The 22805-nt window shown below is 52.9% G+C and overlaps 7 protein-coding genes across 7 annotated transcripts; 4 read left to right on the top strand and 3 right to left on the bottom strand.

The window, feature by feature from the left end:
- Positions 1-5570: 5570 nt before the first annotated feature.
- On the top strand, positions 5571-6557 carry E0L32_009588 (uncharacterized protein; the record flags this gene model as incomplete). The annotated part of the gene is made up of 4 exons (XM_031144570.1): positions 5571-5582; positions 5670-5740; positions 5817-5894; positions 5954-6557. The coding sequence occupies 4 exons, from the start codon at positions 5571-5573 to the stop codon at positions 6555-6557; spliced, it is 765 nt and encodes a 254-aa protein (XP_030990720.1).
- Positions 6558-7614: 1057 nt separating this feature from the next.
- On the top strand, positions 7615-8839 carry E0L32_009587 (uncharacterized protein; the record flags this gene model as incomplete). Its single annotated transcript, XM_031144569.1, has 3 exons — positions 7615-7666; positions 7791-8249; positions 8340-8839. 3 exons carry the CDS (start codon positions 7615-7617, stop codon positions 8837-8839), a joined length of 1011 nt encoding a protein of 336 aa, XP_030990719.1.
- Positions 8840-9719: 880 nt separating this feature from the next.
- Positions 9720-12813, bottom strand: E0L32_009586 (uncharacterized protein; the record flags this gene model as incomplete). The annotated part of the gene is made up of 4 exons (XM_031144568.1): positions 9720-11575; positions 11641-12512; positions 12571-12684; positions 12785-12813. 4 exons carry the CDS (start codon positions 12811-12813, stop codon positions 9720-9722), a joined length of 2871 nt encoding a protein of 956 aa, XP_030990718.1.
- A 1028-nt stretch (positions 12814-13841) lies between these two features.
- On the top strand, positions 13842-14703 carry E0L32_009585 (uncharacterized protein; the record flags this gene model as incomplete). The annotated part of the gene is made up of 2 exons (XM_031144567.1): positions 13842-14201; positions 14263-14703. The coding sequence occupies 2 exons, from the start codon at positions 13842-13844 to the stop codon at positions 14701-14703; spliced, it is 801 nt and encodes a 266-aa protein (XP_030990717.1).
- A 325-nt stretch (positions 14704-15028) lies between these two features.
- Positions 15029-15482, bottom strand: E0L32_009584 (uncharacterized protein; the record flags this gene model as incomplete). The annotated part of the gene is made up of 2 exons (XM_031144565.1): positions 15029-15130; positions 15180-15482. The coding sequence occupies 2 exons, from the start codon at positions 15480-15482 to the stop codon at positions 15029-15031; spliced, it is 405 nt and encodes a 134-aa protein (XP_030990716.1).
- A 368-nt stretch (positions 15483-15850) lies between these two features.
- Positions 15851-16547, top strand: E0L32_009583 (uncharacterized protein; the record flags this gene model as incomplete). Its single annotated transcript, XM_031144564.1, has 5 exons — positions 15851-15893; positions 15948-16009; positions 16118-16264; positions 16359-16469; positions 16530-16547. 5 exons carry the CDS (start codon positions 15851-15853, stop codon positions 16545-16547), a joined length of 381 nt encoding a protein of 126 aa, XP_030990715.1.
- A 139-nt stretch (positions 16548-16686) lies between these two features.
- E0L32_009582 (uncharacterized protein) lies at positions 16687-17347 on the bottom strand (the record flags this gene model as incomplete). The annotated part of the gene is made up of 4 exons (XM_031144563.1): positions 16687-16808; positions 16875-16951; positions 17011-17102; positions 17162-17347. The coding sequence occupies 4 exons, from the start codon at positions 17345-17347 to the stop codon at positions 16687-16689; spliced, it is 477 nt and encodes a 158-aa protein (XP_030990714.1).
- Positions 17348-22805: the final 5458 nt, after the last annotated feature.

Below are 22805 nucleotides of genomic sequence, written 5' to 3'. Positions count from 1 at the left end.
AGCTATCTTAGCTACGATCAAGTCAACCACCATTGCTCAGCAGCGCCCATCACTTACTGCTTACATAAACCCACACGCTTCCGATCCTACGAAGTAGTCTTGCCTCTTGGGATCAAGGATCGTCACATGTAAGAGACTCTTATGAAGAGGACATGAAAACGTATGGTTGAAGGGTAGAAAGAAAACTCTATTAGAGATAAAGACCTATTTGTCATCTCTATAGAAATTTACTAGATGGTATAAGATACTGTATATATTATCTAAGCTGCCCTCTCTGTAATATACTAGAGCTTTTTAAGGCGGTAAACCAGGAGGTGTTTAATAGCATTTAAGGTAATAGCCAAGCAGACAATATAGCAGAAAGCTTGCCCTAGGAATATATATTTTAAAGTAATTAGGCTAGTCTATAGACTATTTATTATAATACTATACTCTTAGTGACTTATATAGGTATGAATACAACTCTCTTCTTATATTAGCTAGCTATACTGTCTTACTTCTTTATTATAAGCCACTAGACTTAATAGGCTGCTTGATATCTTTAGGGAGTATGTAAAGATTTGATATCAGCTTAGAGGTTTTCTACTAATATAACATGACTGTATATATAGACTCTTAATGGCCTATATGCCTCTACAACTATATTATAGGCAACTAAGAGGGAGTGTGTAGATAGGTATATTTTTATAAAGATTAGATAAAGAATAAGCTACTAAGAGGTTGGATTCAACCGGTACTAATATAGAATCTATAACTGCCTAAAGGTTGGTATATACTAGTTAAGGTCTCACTTAAACTAGTAGAGGATCTAGTAGAGGATGATGGCTTCTATTGATTCAGCTGTTTATATTATATAATGACTCTTTCTAGATTACAGTGCTTTATAGTAGACTATAGTCTTCTTTATATCTATAAACCGGCTTATATTTTTTATAGTAAGATAATGTTTCCTTCTTACTTAGTTACTAAGCTTCAATAGTCTTATTATGATTTAGAAGGCGACTAAAGAGACCCACTCCTCTAAAGCAGAGCTAGAGACTAGCAACTTACTAGTATAGGTCATCTATGCCGTCTGCATATAGGAAGGCTGGTAGAGTCTTATAGTATATAGGCTACTTATAGTACATACTCTAGAGGTTGGTGGGTTACAGGCCGCATTTTATAAGAGGTGAGTAGAAAATCTGGGGCTGTTTCTTTTTTATATACTTATATCAGTATGCATGACCACCATCTCAATCAGCAGGTATATCTGCCTCCATGCTCTAAATCAGTATCTCTAGCCCTAGAAAGAAGACCTGTAGTAATACCCTTTTACTATTGTATTACTATTATTCCTCCAGGAAAAGGAGCGACAGGGCCATAAAAATAAGTGGTGTTAGTAGATATAGGGCCCTTAGAACACCCTACTGGCCTGGCCTCAGCTCCTGACTGACTACTATGCTGAGTGAGAAAACTCCTATTAAGCAATAGCCTAGCGACTTGATCTATCTATCCTATTTATTAGGGTTGTTATTAAATATTAGTTTTTAGTTATAAGCCTGAGGGAGCTAATATACTATTCTTAGGGGAGCTGGTGACCCTTCTTAGAGAGAGGTTTAAATCATTATCCTCCCTATTACAGTTTATTTTAGGTCTCTAAGTACAGGCTGCTATAGGCTATCTATACACTAGTTACACTTAATATTAGATCTACATCCATCTTTGCCATACTGGTGAAGATAGAGGGATTTCATTCAATAAGGCTATAGGAATGGGGAGATACTATGATTAAAAGCATGAGCCTATCTTTAGATATCGTTATTATCTGCCAGACTTAAGAACGATGCGTTAAAGATGTATCTATAGATATATACATTCTCCTCATGAGGCTTACACGCCGCTAATGTAGCTATGAGGTAATCCTAGACCATAGTAGGGCCAATCACTGTTAAGAATAAGAACGGATGTGAATCACGCCCGGAGGCTAGCGAACTTAAGGCTTACCTGCACTAGGCCTCTATCCCGTCTATTAGCGTAAGGGTGTGGTTCTCGTAGCATAGAGGCCACTCACGATGCGGTCCGCATTTCACGAGATGACTGGAAAACCTGGAATTTTTTGTAATGTACTTAGGTCAGCCTGCATAACCACTATCCCGATCAGCGTCTTGCCTCCACACTCCAAAACTCGGCATCCCTGACCCTGGAAAGGAGGCCTGCAATACCACTCGGCGGTAACTCAGCCTATGAGCTTCGACTGGTGGTTGCATCTCATGGGTCTCGGGGCGACTCCCACTGTTTCGGCCAATCGGATGTCACATGTAAACAAGGTCACGATGCGATGGCTAGCTGGTGTGTTGCTGGTGGCAGAACATTAATTATTGAGCGTGACAAAAAAAAGAGCAGTAATCTTCTTAGCCAGCTGTCGGTTTGCCCTAGCGCTGACCCGCAGCTAGCTTCAACAGATCCCACAGTCGTCTCCAAAACCCCGTCTTGGCCGCAGCAAGGGGCTTCTTCTCGTCCGTGGAGTCAAGACTGGAATCGGAATCGGATTCGAACCCGGCGACAGGGGAAAGTGGTCGAGTTTGAGGTTGTGAGAGCGGGGGATGTCCCTCAATCGAGCCCGGCGACTATGGCTGCGGCAGTTGCTGTTGCTCTGATCCTCTGAATGCCATGCGATAGAGTTCTCGAACCGTGACTTCCTTGGTGAGAGGAAAAGTGTCCAATTTATTCAACGCCCCTGGAACACTATGAACAAGCCACATAGCCGTATCATAGAGGTACCAGGGGTCAGGACCCTCCTCGTGCGTCTGGCGGAGACGTTGCGCACGGCAACAAGCCAGGCGTTCTTCGATGAGATGACGAGTTTTGTTGGAATGTATTGAGGTTCTAGTATCTTTAATGAAAGTGAACTTCAGGTTTTCTTGTTAGGAAGTCGTAGGACTAAATATCTCATGATGGCAGAAGAGCCTCATCTTCATTTTGGTCTCCCCGCAGCACGTTTTCGGTGAGCCACGGCACGCTGGCGATCTCCTCTCAGTAATCGGGCGTAAGACCCGCCGGCTACCTATGTGCGCCGGCCGATCCCCGGTCTCGATATGCATACGGCGCGGCCTCGATGCGGGAGGCCCACGACTAAAACTGCCAAGGTTGTCCAGCGACCGGGTGATCCGATGGCCTTGGTGCTCTAAGTGACATGGCCTGCGAAGGAATATGCATACGACACGGCCAGAAGCGCAACCAAATTCTCCTGGAAATGTTCCCCGGTGCGGTGCGGGAGCTATGGCTACACGAGAGAACGGTCCGAGCGGCAGGAAGGATGGAAGACTATCAGGAGTATTGGCACTAGTATTGGTGCGGTACTTGGACCCTGAAAGTTCTCGATGCGGAGTCCGTCCCCCTTCGGTGCCAGCTTTGGCCTGGAAATGTTCCCGTGGGGAGGCTCACGACCAAAGTTAAATTTGAGAACGGAAAGGTTTCCTGATGCAGGTGTCCATTCCCCTTAGGTACTAGCCACACATTGCGGGATCTCTATGGTGTACGGCCTGAGCCCTAGTATCAAGATGTAAACAATATAGTTAGATGCGCGATGTTGTTACCCTGAAGGAGTCACCACTGTGGGTGGTACGCCACCCTACAGATGTGAGTGAATAAGGTTTCCTGGGGAGTGGTAGGCACCTGCCGTTTGCATCCCTATCTCACTCTATTTCCTGTGAGTGGCAGGCACCTACCACTTTACCTGAATTTTTCTGTAGGTGGCAGGCGCCTGCCACTTTACCCCTGTCTCACTCCATTTCCTATGAGTGGCAGGCACCTGCCACTTTACCTGAATTTTTCTGTAGGTGGCAGGCGCCTGCCACTTTACCCCTGTCTCACTCTATTTCCTGTGAGTGGCAGGCACCTGCCACTTTATCTAAATTTTTCTGTAGGTGGCAGGCGCCTGCCACTTTACCCCTGTCTCACTCCATTTCCCATGAGTGGCAGGCACCTGCCACTTAACCTCTATCTCACTCCATTTCCCGTGAGTGGCAGGCACCTGCCACTTTACCTGAATTTTTCTGTAGGTGGCAGGCGCCTGCCACTTTACCCCTGTCTCACTCTATTTCCTGTGAGTGGCAGGCACCTGCCACTTAACCCCTGTCTCACTCCATTTCCTGTAAGTGGCAGGCACCTGCCACTTAACCCCTGTCTGACCTTTATGAGTTAGCAGGCACTACCATTCATACCCTCTCATGCCTACTATTAGCTCAGGCAGAGGTCCTGAGTCTAGATCCAGAGTACTTCTTTAAATTACCTCAAACCTATTGAAGAGCTGGTATTGATTTCATCTTGAGATGAAAGGCGGTGGACACCCGGCCTTGCGGTCCAACTGTATCATTGAAAAGGTGCAGTCTCGCCCTTTTCTCCTTTGTCCTGTTTCAAACATTTTTACATTTCCCTCCTTTTATGCTTCACTCTGCTTACATCCTTTAACGTGAAGTAGCTTTCTCTTACAACCCTAAGGATGCCTCGCCAAGCGCTAACGATTCCGCCATCATGGAGCTTCTCTCACTCCTCTTTTTGGGTTCCTAAGTTGACCGACTGGTGCACTGCGTATGGCCAATTTAGGCCCATCGGGGCCATTTTTTGTCGGTACCCAAGCCATCGTTATACTGACTTTGATGTGATCAGTGCCGTGGCTGCCCTCCTCCCCAGGGCCTATCATTTCGCCTATCCGAAGTCCCATCCGAGAAGACCATAGATCCGAGATGCTTATTGGACATTTTGTCCCGCACGCACGTATCGATACTTGATGGCATACGTTATGCGACTTGGGTGTCACAAGCGAAGCAGAATGACCAAACGCGACCCACAGTCATGAGGTTCTGAAATTGAGGTGGAGGTAAACTGGTCTGGGTCCCGGCCTAACAAGGCGGCAAAATGGCGAGGCACCAACGGCTTACGGAGTACTGGGAGCGCCTGGCTTAAGTGCTACAGTACTAAGAGACAAGCCGCACTGTACCTCAATCTCACTTTTGCGAGGTCGCAGAAGGATAGTACGGCTTCCACGAAGTTGATTGCGATACAATATCGATTGTCCAGGCGTCCTCGGCATGGAAGGATTACGTGGTGATCATGCGCTGCGATCATCACTGCATCAGAGGGTTGAGCCAGCAAACAGCCCTCGTGTCGAGATACTGTGCCATGTCCAACATGTCCTTCTCCCCTCATTAGCTAAGCAGCGTTAAAATTAAGATGGGGCATGATGACCTAAGGCGGCGCTGGCAGGAGATCCACGCTGATGAAGTTCGAGCAAAATGTCCGCACGTGACACGCCAGGGTCGGTCGACCAATCCCTTAGTGGGATTCCAAGCGACCCCACTCAGGTAACGCACACAAGTGGTAAAAAAAACTATCTTCGCCGAATTTGACTGTTGCTTGCCATATTCCACAAATTCGACGAAGGTAGGCCAGCAACCTCCTGCTCCAGCCCTCTCCCAACTTTTCGTTGCGAGCACAAATTCCATTCGCAGAATCTCGAGCGATTGGCTAAACGACAATCTATTCTACAGAATCCTTTTGTCCTCGGGTCGACACGTTGAAACTGGGACAAGATGGGTAGGGTCGTAAGTACACATCTCGAGCACTCCGACGGCGACAACGACGGCGACGCAAATATTCCTCAGTCGTACTGATCATGCATTCGTCTCCAGATTCGCAACCAACGAAAGGGTTCGTCCACCATCTTCAAGGCGGTCACCCGTCTCCGAAAGGCACCGGCGAAGTGAGTTGGATCCTTGGATTCCATTGGATTGGGGAAATACGGAAGGATGACAGGACTAACGAGATGCGATGTAAAGGTTCCGAACCCTCGACTACGCTGAGCGCCATGGCTACACTCGCGGTGTTGTTTCTGAGATAATCCACGACCCCGGCCGGTTAGTTGAAGCACCTTTTGTCGCGGAGGGAGGAGTTTGGAGGTTAACAGAGTTCACAGTGGTGCCCCTCTGGCTCGCGTCGTCTTCCGTGACCCCTACAAGTTCAAGCAGCACACCGAGACCTTCATCGCCAACGAGGGCATGTACACCGGCCAGTTCGTCTACGCCGGCAAGAAGGCCGCCCTGACCGTCGGCAACATCCTGCCCCTGGCTTCCGTTCCTGAGGGTACCGTCGTTTCCAACGTCGAGGAGAAGGTCGGCGACCGCGGTACTCTGGGCCGCACCTCGGGCAACTACATCACCGTCGTTGGCCACAACCCCGACGAGGGCAAGACCCGCATCAAGCTCCCCTCGGGTGCCAAGAAGGTCGTCAGCAGCAGCGCTCGTGGCATGATCGGCATTGTTGCCGGTGGTGGCCGTACCGACAAGCCCCTCCTGAAGGCTTCGCGTGCCAAGCACAAGTTCGCCGTCAAGCGCAACAGCTGGCCCAAGACCCGTGGTGTTGCCATGAACCCCGTCGACCATCCTCACGGTGGTGGTAACCACCAGCATATCGGTAAGGCCTCGACCATCTCGAGATACGCTTCTTCCGGTCAGAAGGCGGGTCTTATTGCTGCGAGAAGGACGGGTCTGTTGCGCGGTACCCAGAAGACCAAGGAGTAAGGGTTTCACGGTTCGACTTTGGGGCTGGGGTTCAACGGACTGCATCTTGCTTTGTTTTGTTGGTATGGAACACTTGGGAGGGCAAAATGAGCATGCTCTGCTAGCAATTCCCTGCGGCATTCCTGGAATAAAAAAACATTTCCAAAAACCAAAAGCTAAAAGTGCTCACGGCTCGGCGTGCGATCATAATGAATACAAACGGCGTTTTCACTCGTACCTGCCTCGGATCCAGGAGCAGGGTAAGTACCTAAGATACGGATGATCTGGTTGACGGCCTGGTGGAAAAAGGCCTTCACTATTCGGCAAACCTCCCTTGTCTCCTCTCGTCAATGGGGACACCTGTGATGCTCAAATGTGACATGCATATTTAGCAATGCATTGGCCATCCCTCAATACACTTCCATCACCCATTCTGACCCTTGCTTGGTCACGGGCGGACGAGACCATGGCTGTTTACACTACCAACAATGCCTCGTGGAACTGGGCATTGTATCCTAAGAGTGCTAAAGCCAAGCGTTATTCCAACGGACAAAGTGCCCCCAGGGTAGCTGGGTTGCTTATTAGATTCCTAGGTCTGATGTGGTCCATCGGCGAGCCGCGCTAATGACGGTGTTCATGATGATCTAGTTTGGCTCTGCCGATGCTTGTACCCATGACCTTGAATCGTATGACTGACGGCCTGTCTAGAAAACCAGCAACGGCCCTCCCGGCTCGATCTTGATCCTCAATCATCTCAAATGATTTCGATCCGTTTTGGTTCCAAATGACCCCATAGCCCATTGCCAATCCCATCGCCGGCCGTACAAAAGGAGTGGCCAACTCAGCTTTCAATTTCTAACAAGGGAGGCAATTCAACATGCTGAAAACCTTAGTCCGTTCCCAGGCCGTCGCCTGCTGTGCAGGGCGAACTGCCGTGCTGTCAGCACCTCGAAACCCCGCCGCCAGGTCTCCGATCAACCCCACCAACCTGTTCAAATATCGGTTCTCTGTCTCTTGCAACATTCCTCCGAGAACTCTCCTCAACACAACGCCAGCAATTGCCCGCAGGACATTCACAATGAGCGCCTCCAAGGAATACCGTCTCCTCTGCCTGGAGAACCCCCTTCTCGGTAAGGAAAATTCAATCTTGTTTCGGGAAGACATTGTGTGCACACTCTCCAGAAACTGCGGGGGGAGGACACGATGGGCTTTTGGCTTCGGCTTACACCCCCCATCCCTTTCGGGATTAAATAGACATCCAGGCTGTCGGCAACGACGCCCTGCTCGAGAAGTACGGCCTCAAGCCCAACGACGCCATCCTGGCTGAGGAGAAGCACCTGGGCATCTACGAGGACTTGCTCAACAACTACGATGCCAAGCTCATCGCCGGCGGCGCCGCCCAGAACACGGCCCGTGGCGCCCAGTACATGCTGCCTCCCAACAGCGTCGTCTACCTCGGCGGTGTCGGTGACGACAAGTACGCTGCCATCCTGCACGACGCTGTCAAGAAGGCCGGTCTGCGCGTCGAGTACCGCGTCGACCCCAAGCAGCCCACCGGCCGCTGCGGCGTCGTCATCACCGGCCACAACCGCAGCATGTGCACCGACCTGGGTGCCGCCAACCACTACGACCTCGAGCACCTCAAGAAGCCCGAGATCTGGGCTCTCGTCGAGAACGCCGAGGCTTTCTACATCGGTGGCTACCACCTGACTGGTATGACGCTCCTCCCCCCCGACGCAATTGCTCTTCTCTTTCCAAGCTAGTCATCCAGCGAGCTCGTGCTTACCTGCCGGTCGTGAATAGTCTGCCCTCCCGCCATCATGGAGCTCGCCAAGGAGGCCGCGTCCAAGAACAAGCCCCTCATCTTCTCCATCTCCGCCCCCTTCCTGCCCCAGTTCTTCAAGGACCCCCTGAACGCCGCTCTGCCCTACATCGACTACCTCATCGGCAACGAGACCGAGGCCCTTGCCCTCGCCGAGTCCCAGGGGCTCGCCACCAAGGACCTCAAGGAGATCGCCAAGCACATGGCCAACCTGCCCAAGGAGAACAAGCAGCGCAAGCGCGTCGCCATCATCACCCAGGGCACCGAGCCCACCTTTATCGCCGTCCAGGGCGAGGACGCCGTCCACGAGTACCCCGTCCACGTCATCGAGAAGGAGAAGATCAACGACACCAACGGCGCTGGCGATGCCTTTGCCGGCGGCTTCTGCGCCGGTGTCATTGAGGGCCGCTCTCTCAAGGAGGCGGTCGACATGGGCCAGTGGCTGGCTCGTCTCAGCATCCAGGAGCTGGGTCCTTCGTAAGTTTTCTCAGAATTCCTTTGTATTTCTGCTATCATGAAGGCCGGAACGCGACAAAACAGTGCCCACGCTTGGGTTCTCCCCGCGTCTCCATACAGCCAAGCAATGTTCACAATCTGCCCCTTCCCCAGCATTCATCAGTCAAGATCAAGTAACTAACGTGGAATGAAATCAAGATACCCGTTCCCCAAGCAGACCTACACCCCGTCCGCCTAAGTCCACTTTGGAGGGACGACTTGCATCCCATCACAGATTCATCATCAAGCAAAGCTAGGCGTTTTTTTGAGGCACAATGGGGAAAAAATAGAGAGACGGTCAGGTTTCAACAACAGGAACACACAAACAGGTTTCCGGATCTTTACGAACTAGCAAACGGTTGAAATTCAACTTCATGATACCACTGGGCCGGAGTGACATCAACTCCTTCGGCCCGAAACAGCCTTGAGAAGAATTGGCTGTTTATCCATAGAAAACAAGGAAAATAAGAAGCGTGACTGAACACCGCATTTCATTGTGGGATGGAGAAAGCTCATATTGACCAGACGAGCCTTCCAACTGTGAAATTCCCACGTTCGCCGCCTTATGGTGCGCCCCATGCTCCCGGCGATGGCGCCCATTCCGTCAATATAAACAAGCATACGAAGAATGGCTAGGAGTGATCCATGTGACTCCTCTAGAGATATCAGCAGAAAATAGAAAAAGAAAACCAGAATGAAAGAATAGAAGAAAAAGATCCATGACGATCACGCAGAGATCTCGGTAGCTGCCATTCCAGAGACCTTACCCAGCCCCGCTGGGTGGTCATCGTTTGTCAACTGAGAGAAAGAAGAAGAAAGAGTAGAAAGATGCGTCTCGCCCCCCCGGGCTCATCACATCACAATCTTCAGCGAGAAGGACCGGGCTTGGCGGGCTTCTTCTTGTTGTTGTTGTCGTAGTCTTCGTAGGCGCTGTAGAGCGCGTTCTTGTCGTACGCCCGCGAGGCCTGCATGGCCTTGGAGTTGCGCGTCCGGTTGCGGAAGTGCGTCGGGTCGTCCGCCGACGAGGGCGCCTGACCCCACGCCGTCGTCGCCGCGTACCACTGGCTGCTGACGTTGGCGTGGCCCGCCGCCGTGAGGCCCTCCCTGGACCCCGGCGGTATCGGGCGGCCGGTCGGGTCGAAGCGCCGCGGCTCCTGGTGGCGCTGCTGCTGCTGCTGCTGCTGCTGCAGGGGCAGAAGTGCTGCGGGGGGGGCGGCGGTGGAGGTAGCCACTTGGTGGTGGTGGCGCTGCTGCTGGCGTTGCTGCTTCTGCTGCGGGAGGCCGCGTGGGCTGTTGACCGGTGGGAGGCTGGAAGTCGACGCGGCGGAAAAGTTCATAGATCCCGGGAAGGAGTAGCCCTCGGTGCCATGCAGGGCGGATCCGCCCAGTCCCGAAGTGCTAGCGGATGCTTGCTGCAATCCGCTTGCGTCGTTGGCGGCGGACGAGTAGGCCGCCATCGCATTCTGCCATCCGGAAGGGCCTGCCTCGTCACCGCCGCTGGTGGGCGAGAAGGCGGCGGTGCCGTATGGGTCGCGCTGCGTGTTCCAGCCCGCATACTGTGCGGCTGGCTGCGCCTCCTGTTGGTCCAGGCCGGTCGGCGGTTGGTCGACATCCCAGGGGTTGTTCGAGGCCCGGCGGAGTCCTCCGTCGAAAGCACCGGCGGCGAAGGGATTCTCCAAAGATGCCTGGCGGACGTGTGCTTTTGATGATGAGAATGCGCCGTCGTCCCACGCGGATGAAGAGGTAGGAGAGAAGGTCGGTGCCCACGGGAGGCTTGGGATAGGCCTCGTAAACGCGGCGCCCGCATTGGGGCTGCTGGCACCGGCGCCGTCAAACACGTCATTGGCAGTGGAAGTGTTCATTCCATACGAGGTGCTCTGGACGTTGGTCGAGCCCCTTGCAGTCGGGGTCACCTCGGGAGGTGTGAGGAAGTCGTTGACACGACTGAAAACCTCTGCGTCGACGTTGAAGTCATTTGACTCGGGACGGGAGGGCTGATCGAGCGATGCGGGTAACTGCTCCAACTGGTCTGTCAAGTCTGCAACACCTTTGCCGGTGTCTTGAGTGGGAGACCGATACTCAGGGACAGGAGGTTGGTAGTTCTTGACATAGGCAATGCCACTCCATTCGCGGCCACCTTCCTGAATCCGGGATTCAATATAGGGGAAAGATTTGTCGATGGCGAGGTGACAACCGCAGATGACAAGGTCATAGAGGCGCGCCAGGTCATCAGCACCTTGGGGCTGTTTCAAGCCTGTCCAGTCGTCGTAGTGTGGTTTGCGCGAGCCATCGTCGTAGCACCGGTATTTGTCCCAGTCTTTGAGGGCCAAAAGACCCAAAACCTCCACGTCCTCTGGCAAAAGATAAGGCAGGCTGTCTCGCACCTCGGCCTCTAGGAGGATTCGAGCTGATGTGGACAGGCACTCGGTCAGACACTCGTGCATGTCTGAGATGTAAGGTTCCAGGTGCTCCTGGAACTTGACAAGGTCGTCACGATTTGTGTAGATCCAAGCGAGATATATCCTTAAGAGACGCAGAGCTGTCTGGAGTGACCTGTCTACGTCTTCATCTTGTCCCTTACCGTCCTTCTGACCCGTAGCCTCCGAGCTAGCCGTCATCTTCTCGACCCGAGAATTGACAACTTTGCTCAGCACAGTGATGAAGCGTACATTGCAACGTAGAATAAACTGGCTCGAGCGTGATCCGTTGAGGGTCCAGTTTTCTTCGGCAGTAGTTAGTAAACATTCCAAGGGTCAGGGAAGAGAAAAGACCGGCAGCACAACACACCTCTGGTCTTTTGGACAGCTACATAGTATGCCGAGATGTTGACCAAGACAGCTTGTTGGAGCAAATCAGAATTGGCCGGCGATCGGAGCAATATCTCGAACCGGTGTAGAACCTCTTTCTCCAGCTCGTCTTGTCCGGTAAAGACTTCGCCAAGGAAGAATCGCGCATGCAAGCGGGAGAACCACTGGGCGAACATCCGCTGAGGATCCAGGGCAGCATAGCCACCACGCTGATTCTGGGACACCGCCTTGCCAACCGCCTGCTTGAGGTTATCCAGGGCATTCTGGTGCGGGTGCTCAACAGCCAAGGCACGATAGAAGTGGTAGATGATCTCAAAATCCCGATTCTCCTCCTTGATGTAGAGAACTGCCATCTGGTGATGGGCGTCGCCCCTGGACGGCACAAGGTCCTGAGCCAAGCTGTAGTACCTGCGAGCCGTGTCCAAGGAAGACCTCTTAGTCCTGACCTGGTTTCGGTAGCGAGCAAGATCTCCAAGATGAAGGAGAGTCTCGTAGAAGGACAGCCTGACTTCTGTCTCCAAATGAGCGCTCTGGGCATCTTCAGCCTCGTTCACTGCAATGGGCTCGGCTCCCATAGAGCGGAGAAGGCGCTGAAGCACTGGGAGCTCATAACGTGATGACAGGCGCTGGATATAGCCCCTGTAGAAGTATTGGGCAGTATGCAGGTGCGCGCTATGGGCCTGCTCAACCTTACGGAGCAGGACCTGTTGTCTGCTGTCTCGCAGCTTCTGCTCCGTCTTGCGATACTTTGTGTTGATCAAGGTGTGGCATTGCCACAGGCTTGCCCAGACCTTCTTCTCATGGGCATACTTAATGTCCTGGAAGATCGTAGCCACGCAAGCCAATCGAACCCTGGTATTCCGCATGAGACTACAACCCAAACAAGACGAGATTGGGACAGGGCACTTACTGCTCCACAAGTCTCTCCAACTCGTCAAAGTAGGACAGCTCGGAACGCTTAATTCCTTCAAGGTCAGCTTGTCCCAGCTTCGAGTGCAGAGCCTGGAGAGCACGCTTAACACTCCTAAAATGAAAGTCAGTCAACCAAGACCAGAATAAGCCAACGAGCTTGCAGCATGAATGAGACGGGAAGAAGGATCTAGAGGGAGGAAGAGTAATCTTACTGGTAGCCGATCTCAGCTGTGTTGGCCATGATTGCGACTTGCGCGAAGCCAGGCGACCCGGTGACCAGGGCAAAGGGTGCTGCTGGCGGAGCGTGGTGGAAAGGGTCGGGGTCCGATGCCAGTGGCGTCGAAGAAAGAAGAAGAAGAAGCGCTCGAGAGCAATCAAGGGCCACGGAAATCACACAAGGTCGAGACAAAGTTCTGGACAATGGCCCGGTCCATATCTCGAAAAGTGTGGGTTGGGAGCTGGAGGGTCGGCAGATCCTAAATCGGGGCGAGCCTGGTCTTCTGCGAAATAAGCAACAGGTAGGGCGAACATTGGCAAGGCTAAACGAGAAGTGAGAAAAAGACGACGGTCCTCAAAGGGGCTATAGTGCTAGGGGATTTTCAAACAGCTTCAGGGGGGCAAAGAAACAAAGCACAACCGCAACCAAAAGACATGAGCAATTAGTTATGAGGCTATTCACAGTCTTTGGGCCTGCCAGACATTGGAATAACCTTAGTGAGCACGGACTTCTCCCTGCCACGTTCGCAGCCTAATTTCGCCTAGCGTGTGGAGGTGCCGTGATGGGCCAATGGACGTCAAGGGCGCTAAACCATGCCAACTGGCCGGCACAGTCAGTGCCCTGGCTCAGTGCCCTGGCCCGGCCTACCAGGCCTGGAGCTTCATTGCCAAACCCCGCTGAGATTTAATCCCTGTCCACTGTGAAGTGAAGTGGGGAGAGGTGGGATGAACATCTCATCTCACCGCTGGCTGCTTGAATCGTCACTACATTGAAAACATTTCAAGTATTCACATTGATCTTTGTGACAGAGCCAACCAGAGAAGTTATTTGTTTCATGCTCTGTTTGCTGGTAACCCTTGAGTGGCAACTCTCAAATTGAAATCCTCGCTACACCAATCACCACCACTCTACCCGGTCGAGGGGACACATCGAAGTCAAGTACGAGTTGTGTGGTATTCAGAGGGTTCTGTGAAGAGGTGGGGAACATCTCTCTTCCGTCTCATTGCAACTAAGTAAAGAGCCCAAACCACTATCACGTCTGCTACAAGAGAATGAAGCGCTCACGCGAGCCTGAAGAGTCGCCGAGTCCGTCGACGCCTGGCAGCGATGACCTAGAGCCTCCGACGCCAGACGAGAGAGCGCTTCCACAGGGCAACCACAACAACAAGATCGCCGAGCTCGATCTTTCTGATTCCGAAACCGCCTCCTCGCCAGCAATGAGGTGCTTCCTGCACAAGGACGCTCTCTTCTTCGGCTCCTACGACGAGTATGAGTCCCACTACAGCAAGGCTCACCTGAACAAGTGCCTCGAGTGCAGAAAGAACTTTCCTTCCGCCCATCTGCTGGCCGTGCACATCGAAGAATGCCACGATGCATTTGCAGCGGTGAGGCGAGAGAAGGGGGAGCATACCGTAAGCGTCGCATAATCCGTCTTTCGTCGTGCCACTTCACTTCGTTGCTAATGAGCGACAGTATACATGCTTCGTGGAGGGGTGTGACAGGAAATGCGCCACACCGGACAAACGGCGGCGCCATTTGATTGACAAGCACCTGTATCCAAAGAATTTCTTCTTTGCTGTCACACGAGACGGCATCGATGGAAGGCAGTCATTGCTGCAAGATGGTAGATATGGGCACAGGCGGAAGTCGTCGGGCCGGCACACAAGTATCAAGGACGAACAGAGAAGGGCAAGCATTGCAGAGTCATCATCGTCTGCAGAAGGAAAACCAAAGGCGGCACCAGCAGCGGACAAGCTCGAGTCTGGAGAGACAAGGGCGAAGGCAACCGAGGATCCGCGCGAAGTCCCGGATGTTGATATGGATGATCTGACTGGAGCCATGTCGGCTCTCAAATTCGTGCCCCCAAGCATCCGGTTTGGACGCGGCGGCAGAGCTGGCTTCTCGCGCCGCTAAGCCGTCCAGATGACGAGCAAGGGGGGGACGAAGGGGGGGGCAAATAATGACATACATGAATGACGATAATATGCCTGAACGATGACAATTTTCTCATGGTATCTGTGTACTCAACGCCGAGTTGAGCCTCTGGAAATCTTTTCTCATGATCTAGCCCGTCCCAGAAAGACCCAAAGAACCTGAACGCCAATGCCAATGATACACCCGTCCGTGCTGTGCATTGAAAGCTCTTGATAGAAACAGAAAAAACATTAAATCTTAGTCGCCAGTTGCGCAGCCACGGCATCCGCAACTGACGCACTGAATGTCTCGATCATCCTTCATCTCAGCCCTCGGTACGCGACAGATACAGGTCGAGTTGAAGTTGGTCTCCTTGGTTTGAATACACCGCAGGCAGCACAACTAAACAGGAGACCATCATTAGCTCCTATTCATGATAGGAAAGAGAGCCGATGTCCAAGATGTCTCTGACGTACCTTCTCATAGCCTTCCTTTTTCCATTTTGCAATCAGCATGGCGTCCGCATAGCCGTTCTTTAGCAACCACTCGTAGAGCTTCTTGCTGATCGCCTCTTTCTTGTAGTAGAGCTCGTATATGTACCGACTCCGTTGATGTGAAATCTGGAAGATGGGCCATTGCGCCTGGTGCTTGGGAATGTTGTCTGTAGGAGTATTCTGCGCATCTTTCATCTTGTTGCTGAAGATCAACAGGTCATCCTCGATGTCGCTGAACCCCTCTGGGGGGGCTTTGCGCTTGGAAGCGTGTCTGATCGCGGGCATGATTGCCAATTTATGAGAGGGCGCCGGTCACTCAGAACCACAACCTGGTCGTCGGAAGTCGTAAGCCTCGAGGACGTCGAGGGAATCGGGTGTCTATCTTTCGGGCTCGTTGTTTGGGATGGGATGGTAGTGGGGCAAGGCTGAGAGAAGCGACCCCGAGATCCTTGTAGCTAGTTACCTGGGCGTGGCGTTGGAAATTTCAGCTGACTAACCTGTGTGGCTCGACTGGCTCCAAGCACACTCACTCTCCACGTGATGCGCATTGTTCCCCCGGCGCTCCCTCTAGCCTTGGTCGGTCCGAGACTTGACGAACTGACGACAGATCCCCCCAACTGCAATCAACCACCGCGAGCGATTGATCGTCAGCTATGGCGATTACACCCACCCAGTTCGCGCAGCGGACGCGGCAATGTAAGATTTCGAGATCGAGCCGTGCAATTGAGCTTTACTGACCCTCCCGGACAGCCGTCAACTGGAACGATGCGAAGCGACGAGTTCTCTGTGCCTACCGGGACTGGCTCCGTGCTGTACGTTTTGAACGACTTCTTTACCCGTGGGAAACTCGGAGGCTTCGATGGAATGGGATTTCCACAATGTCATGGGGGGCCCAAGTGCTTACACTGTGTTCGATCCAGGCTCCCGAGATCCAGACGATGTACAACGTTCCGCTCCCCGTTTCGGTCATCAGGACACGAATGAGACAGGAATTCGAGCGACACCGCTACGTCAACAAGCTGCCTGTTATCGATGTCCTCCTCTTCCAGAGCGCTGCCGACTACCAGGTACGAAGAACAGTTCTGATGGAACCCGCCTTGTCGCATACAGTCACGGAGGGCATGTTGGGAAAGAGGGCTAATCAAGTAACGGCTTCTGTAGGAGACGATGAACTTCTGGCGCCAGACCACTCATATCATGTCGTACTTCAAGGAGGAGAACTTCCGCGGCGACAAGAGGTTACCCGCAAACTTCATGGAGGGCTTCCTGGAGGTGAGTTTTTTTTGCCAAGACCAGCAACGACCATTATCAGAACATCGTACTAACAGCAAGGGAAAGGGCCGGAATTAGAAGATGGGGGGCATTCGGTATGCCCTTTGTAAATACCAAGAATCGATGCATCATCAAAGTTTTCCTAGTTTCCCTTTCGATCTGAACGCCGTGAACACCCTGTCCCATGCAAAATCCTACTAGCTTGCAACCACGACACTTACGCCTGCATCTCGTTGGTGAACTCTTCACGTGAGACCGCGTACTTATCAGCAACCACATCGCAAAGGTCTTGCAGGTCCCTTAGCCCCTTCTCCAGTGCCTGAATTGCCGTTGTGCCCTCTGCATGTCGAGTCAGTAAGTGTTTGCCAACTCAACCTAATGAGTTGTTGGAGTAAAGAAGCTCACCATAGGTCTGAATTCTGACATTCATCTTTGGTTCTGAAGGATGCGGGATAGCATAGGCACAGAACTCGACATCAGGGCTGAGAAATCTGATTAGAACTCTGCATATGTCTTATGAGAAACGTGGACAATGCCATACTTTTTCATGATGATGTATCTCAACGCATTGCCAAGGGTGTGGCCCTCGTCGAGAAACTCGAAAGAGGCAGCAGTCGCAGTCGACCCGGGCAACTGCATCCGATTAGCATGAGATGTCCCACCTCGGAGATGTCAAGTCACGTTTCACTCACGAGCTTCACCCGCTGCGCCTCCGGCTCCTCCTGATCCTCGTCCTCATCTGCCTCGTCGGCATCCACATCCACATCCTCGCCCTCGTCGGGCTGCGCAGAGGTAGGGACGTCCTCCATGGCGACGTCGGCGGCGGCGGCGACGGCCTCCTGGGGCTCTTCCTTGCGGGCTTTGGACCTCGTAGGCATCTTTTTCTCGTCCTTGATTTCTGTCGTGAACCCGGTTGACGTACGATCTCTGATCAAAGATATCAATTTGACAATGGTGAGATAAGTCACTTCCGCTATGCACGAGGCTTGGAGATGTACTTGTGGTGGGGCATAAATTTTTCAATGGGGAAACGGGTAGCTTTTTTTTCTCTGGTAGGTTTTCCGCAACCACGGGCGTTGCACCAAAACCAAACCAGCCAGCCAGCAGGTGCAAAACGCCCGGCCCACTGTTGGTCTAAGTGACATCACGCTTCATACCTAACCATTTCCAATCCGGACCACGAATTCTTATTCTCTTCTCTGGCCTACCAACCCCGGAGGTTTCAAAGTTTACAGGTGATGGTGTCCAAAATGACACATCAGATATGTACTTCTTCTTGGGTTACGTTGGCGGTTGGGGATTCAACAAGGCGCTATCCGGACCAACCTGCAACACGAACTTGAACTGTAGGTGGCTCACCGAAAGATATCACCAACATAGACGTTGATCATATCACACCTCAACCCAACTGTTGGCCTGGCCATGTAGCCCAGACTGAAAACAAGATAGACTGCATGAACTCCACTTCATGTCACCCTGTGGGCGGAAAACTCCCAGGTATGAAAGAAGAAGAAAAAACAGGCGCACATCTCGGACATGGAAGCAATAGAAGGCAATAAGATATTCTGGCGCGCGGCAAGCTGCAGGGTGTGCGTCGGTGTGCGCGGCCGTCCGTCATGTAGGTGTGCGCTACATCGCGGCATCTGACAGGCGAAAAAACAAAAGAGAGAGAGAAGAAAAAAGGAAAGGCGAGAAAAGAAAAGGCGCAAGAGGGGGATCTCTTGTGATGTACAATGCAGGCTTGTCCGTGTCTCGATCCTTTACGAGCCGCACTCTGTCGCACAAACAGGACCCCCATTTGCGCCTCTTTGCATTTCTTGTCCGACCACAGGCAAATGAGATTCTCGTGTTCGGTAGATCAGGTTGAACCAAAGCCGCGGCGGTGCCATGCTACGTGCAGCGAGCGCATTTGGCAAGAAATGAGTCTATCCGATCTCAAGGGACAGATGCCATCTCTCATGCAGGCGAGGGACTCACATGACGAAGTGAAACGGGCCTCGGGGACTTGAGTCTGCCAAGGTAGAGGACACCCCCCCCCAAAGCACGAGATTAACGATGTTTGAAGCCAATGTCCAAGCGTTGAGCTTGGGTCCTTTTCGTTGACACCAAGCGACCCCTGTTCTGCCGCCGCCAAGGATATGGCACAGCCAATGGTGGGCGGCGACCACGCTACGTCTGTTTCAAATCCAGGGGAGGGAGCTAAACCGCCGGGCTGATTGGTCGGAGACCGCGATGTCCAGACTTTGGCTGGCGGTCGACAGGCTGCTGGGAATTGTCTTTTGTCCCTTCCCCCTTCCTCGAGTTTGGTGTGAGAGGAGTGTGTGTGTGTGTGTGTGGATGACTGCTTTTCTTTTTTGTTCGTTAGAAGCGAGCCGGACTGTCTCATGACCACGAACCACCGAGGCTTCTAGAGATAAGTGCAACTAGTGAACATTCAAGAGTCTTCAGGATCCAGATAGAACAAAAGGCAAGACTTTGGGTGGGACTGGCGGCGCATATGCGTTTCGGCTCGATCTTTTTTCACTCGCGTATGTACCAGGGACGGAACGCAAGTCTGTGCAGATGCTACGGTGCTCCGTAGCTAACGACCAGGGCTCTCTCATCTTTTGTCTTCCCAGTTTCGAACGCTTGTGTCGCCCGGGGGGGGTTGACCATTGACTCCTCCTCCTCTTCCGGCTGCGTCGAACAGCGCATGCCTTGCCTGACAGCAGCTGTGTCGACCAGAGGGAGGGGAATGCATGATCCATGGCAAATGGCGGCATCCTGCAAGTTTGCGAAGGGCATGACAGACCGCAATTTGGTGGACGTCCAAGAGGCTTTATACGAAGGAGGAGCCCGTCTGCAAGTCAACGAGGCACGGCAGGGGGGAAGGGGAACATGCAGGGCTCATTTTCAAGGTGTACCTCGGCCGTACCATGTGAGACGACCAGCTTTGCGGGTTTGGGGCCCTGTCGTGAATGTCACGGGCCCCATGTCATGTCTCATCCTAAGCCACATTATCGTATCGTTCACGGGTGCGCACAGGCAGGAAGTGGGATTTGTTCGAAAAAGGAGTCTCGGTCTATCGACGATTTCCTGTAATGCGAATTTCTCGTGGAGATCTCGGTGTGGTGCTCCGCGTGCGGTCTGGACAAAGAAGCTAAGCAAGCTGCCGAGAACTCCGATCGAGGAGAGCTGATGAGGATCTGCCAGCGGTGCGTTGTCACGCATTCTTTTTGTGGAGGGGACACGGGCGATCCTTGCTAAAGAGCCAGTGGCCCGTGTGGTCATCCTCCCCGAAGGTCTCGACAGTCCAAGCCTCGACTTCGACAGGTACTTGTGAATTCTTGCCAGACCCCCCACATGGCACAGATTGGCAATGAGAGCAAGTTGCCTATGTGGAAGGTGGTGTACCTACAAGTTGGTGTAGGTGGTGCGGCTGGAGGGCGAAGCAAGGGGGTTTGTTAATTATGGCTGTCTATGTAAAGAGATTTTCGGAGTGACGGATGTGTCGAATACAGTGGCCAGCCCAGGCACACGAAAAGGATGGGTGGCAGTTGCAGCAGCGTACTATTGACGCAGCTCTAATAACAGAAGATAATAGGTACCTGTCCTGCTTTCTCTTTGTGTCACGATCTTACTGCCGAGCCCTCGCTGAGGTTATTAGTAAAGGGACTCTGCAGCAAGTCTTGGGCAGGGGTCTTTGCAGCCAGCAGAAAAGCAGCAGCCAACAAGAAAAATAAGAAAGAAGAGTGAGAAGCCGATCTGGTCTTCCAATGTTGCCAATGAGAATTGGCCCCGAGCAAACGCGCCTCTTCGCGGCGGCATGAATTATCAGCGGTACGAAATGGGCTTTGCGGGCTGGAACAAATGTCGGATAAGGCGTAGCTACTCCGTATGTCCCTACCTTACATCAAGTTGGGTAAGGAGGAGGTACTGGCTTTATCCAACTGATGAGCCGTTGGAGGAAGAAGAACAAGACATAAACATGTCCATGCACTGCCGGGAGACTGCAGGAATTTGGCAAACAACGGGTGTTCAGCGATCGGCCTCGACGATGAGTCAATCCCAATCTCGTTCCCGGTTTCTGTTTCCGTCCTCCAGTGCCTCCTCTCCTGTAGCATTGCGGCTAGCCTACAGGTCCGCCACCGGCCAGGCATCTCTGACAGACCGACAGCACTCGGCCGTCACAAGAGAGCTTGTTGATGATCTGGCACCTGGTTATGGGTTTCAGCGACTACGAAGGTGAAGTAAGTCGCTCCGTCAGGTCGATCTCGGAAGACAGGGGGCTGGCCAATCAGAAACGCGCGGTCGAGCGTGGCCCTGCAGCATGGCCGCACCATTGTGTGGACTTGCGGGCAAAGCCAGCATCAAGGTAAAACACCCTACGGAGCTCAAGCGTGGCCCCGCCCATTGAAGTCCCCCCTCCCCATCCAGTGATCCCCATCCCCTTTACCCCTGCCCCATCCAACAACTCCAGCGACTCCCAAGGGGGGGGGAGCCTAAGCCCAAGTAACTACTTGTAAAAACGGCCGCCCTGGCACGCGGGTGTCCACCAACCACTCCAGAAAAGCCTTCAAACAGGTACGGAGTACTTGTACGTGAGGTGCTCTAGCGTCCAGGAGGTACCTTGAAGATACAACCTTGGAAGTCAGTGTTGGCTTTTACAGATGGAGAGAGAATGGCAAGAGGACAAGCTCCCGTTTCTGTCTGGCGTCTGGAGGGAAGGGAGTTTGAACGAGAGAAGTCGCCGGCATCAAGCAAACATGAATGATGAATTGTCTGTCCAAAAGGGCCAGCAAGCCGGCACATCGTCGTCCCATCCACACGTTTTCAGCCCCAGTTTGTCAGGGATCTCAGGACAGACAAGCCTACTTCAAACGTGTTAATCATGGCAACGCCCCCGGTCCACGATGGCAGCATAGGCCAGCAACAGCATCGAGCGTCTTCCAAGCCACGCCGCAGCTACCTGTACTTGTAGGCACTTGTACTTGTAACTATTTGTACTCCGTACTCCGTAGTCTTGCCGAGGACCCAAAAGAGAGAAGATGGATGCGTGCGGTATTGATGGACAGGGGCATCTGCCCAAGCAAGCCAAGTTTGAGGTAGGTACCTGCCCAGAGTCGCCTTCGCCTTGTAAGCCCACAGATCTCACACGCAGGACTGTATCACTCTACTGGTGCTGGTCCACGCTCCCCCTTTCATAACCAACCACGTCGCCCTATTACGGCCCCTGTCCAATCCCCCCTAAAACTCCGTCCCACCATCACCCAGCTCCTCCTCCTCCACCAGCCCAAAGGGCCCCCAGGGCCCCCGTCCTCCTCTTATCCCATGCCAACTGCCCCTCCTCGTCTGTGCTCTGCCCTCTCTCTCCCTCTTCCTTCTCTTTTCCTCCCACCTTTCTCTCTCCCGCCGCTTCTCTCCATTCTGCAAAAAGAAACCTCCGTCCTCTCTTCTTACTGTTGCGCTGCTGTTCCCAGCACGAGTCCTTCGCTTCGTTTTCTGCAGTTTTTGGAGAGTAATTGTGGTGTGCGGTCGCTGCCATTCGTGCCACCCACCTGTTAACACGCATATCTATTCGATAACTACTCGTTAGCGACCCTGCTCCTCTGGTGGAGTGGATTCCTCTCTCTCCTCTACTGCAACGCGCCCCACGAGCGCGAGCAACTATCGATTACCGCCAGAGCACGAGTACACTCGACTCACTCCCGCCGCATACGACTGGGAAGTCTCTAAAAAATCGATCGTTTTTGCAAGAGACTCCGAAAGGGAAAGTTGGACGAGCCGGCCAGACAGTTGAGGGAAGGAAAGAAGAGAAAGGCAAGGAATCAGGAACCGCCTAGATCTCCTGCCCGCCTGCATCGCTACCTACAGGCTACCGCCACCGCTACCGCTACAGGGAGGGTCAGCGCACAGAAGCTGTACGAGGATCGCCTAGTCCCACCCATCGTTGGCCTAAAAGCGAGAAGAAAGGAACATTCCTGGAAACACCCAGTTCAGCCAAAAGCTGCACCCACCGGAAACGCGAAACACAAATTCGGTTGCGCTGTTCGTGCTGCGCGCCAGTTCCTGGGACCGAAAAGTCCAATTACACGGGCGTGCAAGTTGGAAATAACGGCCTCGCGCTGCGCGGTCGTGTCGAGTCTGGTTGCATCAGGCCAATTTAAAAAAAGAAGCTTGGGGGAATTGAACAGCAGAGAGTGCCGTACATATCCCACCACGCCCACCCCCCTGGACACTTCCCTCCACCACGTCGCCTTAGCGCATCAGTTCGTCGACGGGAAACACGGCTTGGGAAGAGCCAGAGAGCGCGGGACCACTTTTCAACGACTTAGCCGCCGCGCCCTTTCCAGCCCC

This window comes from Thyridium curvatum (assembly GCF_004353045.1).
Source record: "Thyridium curvatum strain D216 chromosome Unknown NODE_70_length_221790_cov_84.609339, whole genome shotgun sequence".
Classification (NCBI taxonomy): Eukaryota; Fungi; Ascomycota; class Sordariomycetes; order Thyridiales; family Thyridiaceae; genus Thyridium; species Thyridium curvatum.
Note: the sequence above shows the minus strand (reverse complement) of the source record. Positions and strands in the feature narration are given on the sequence as shown.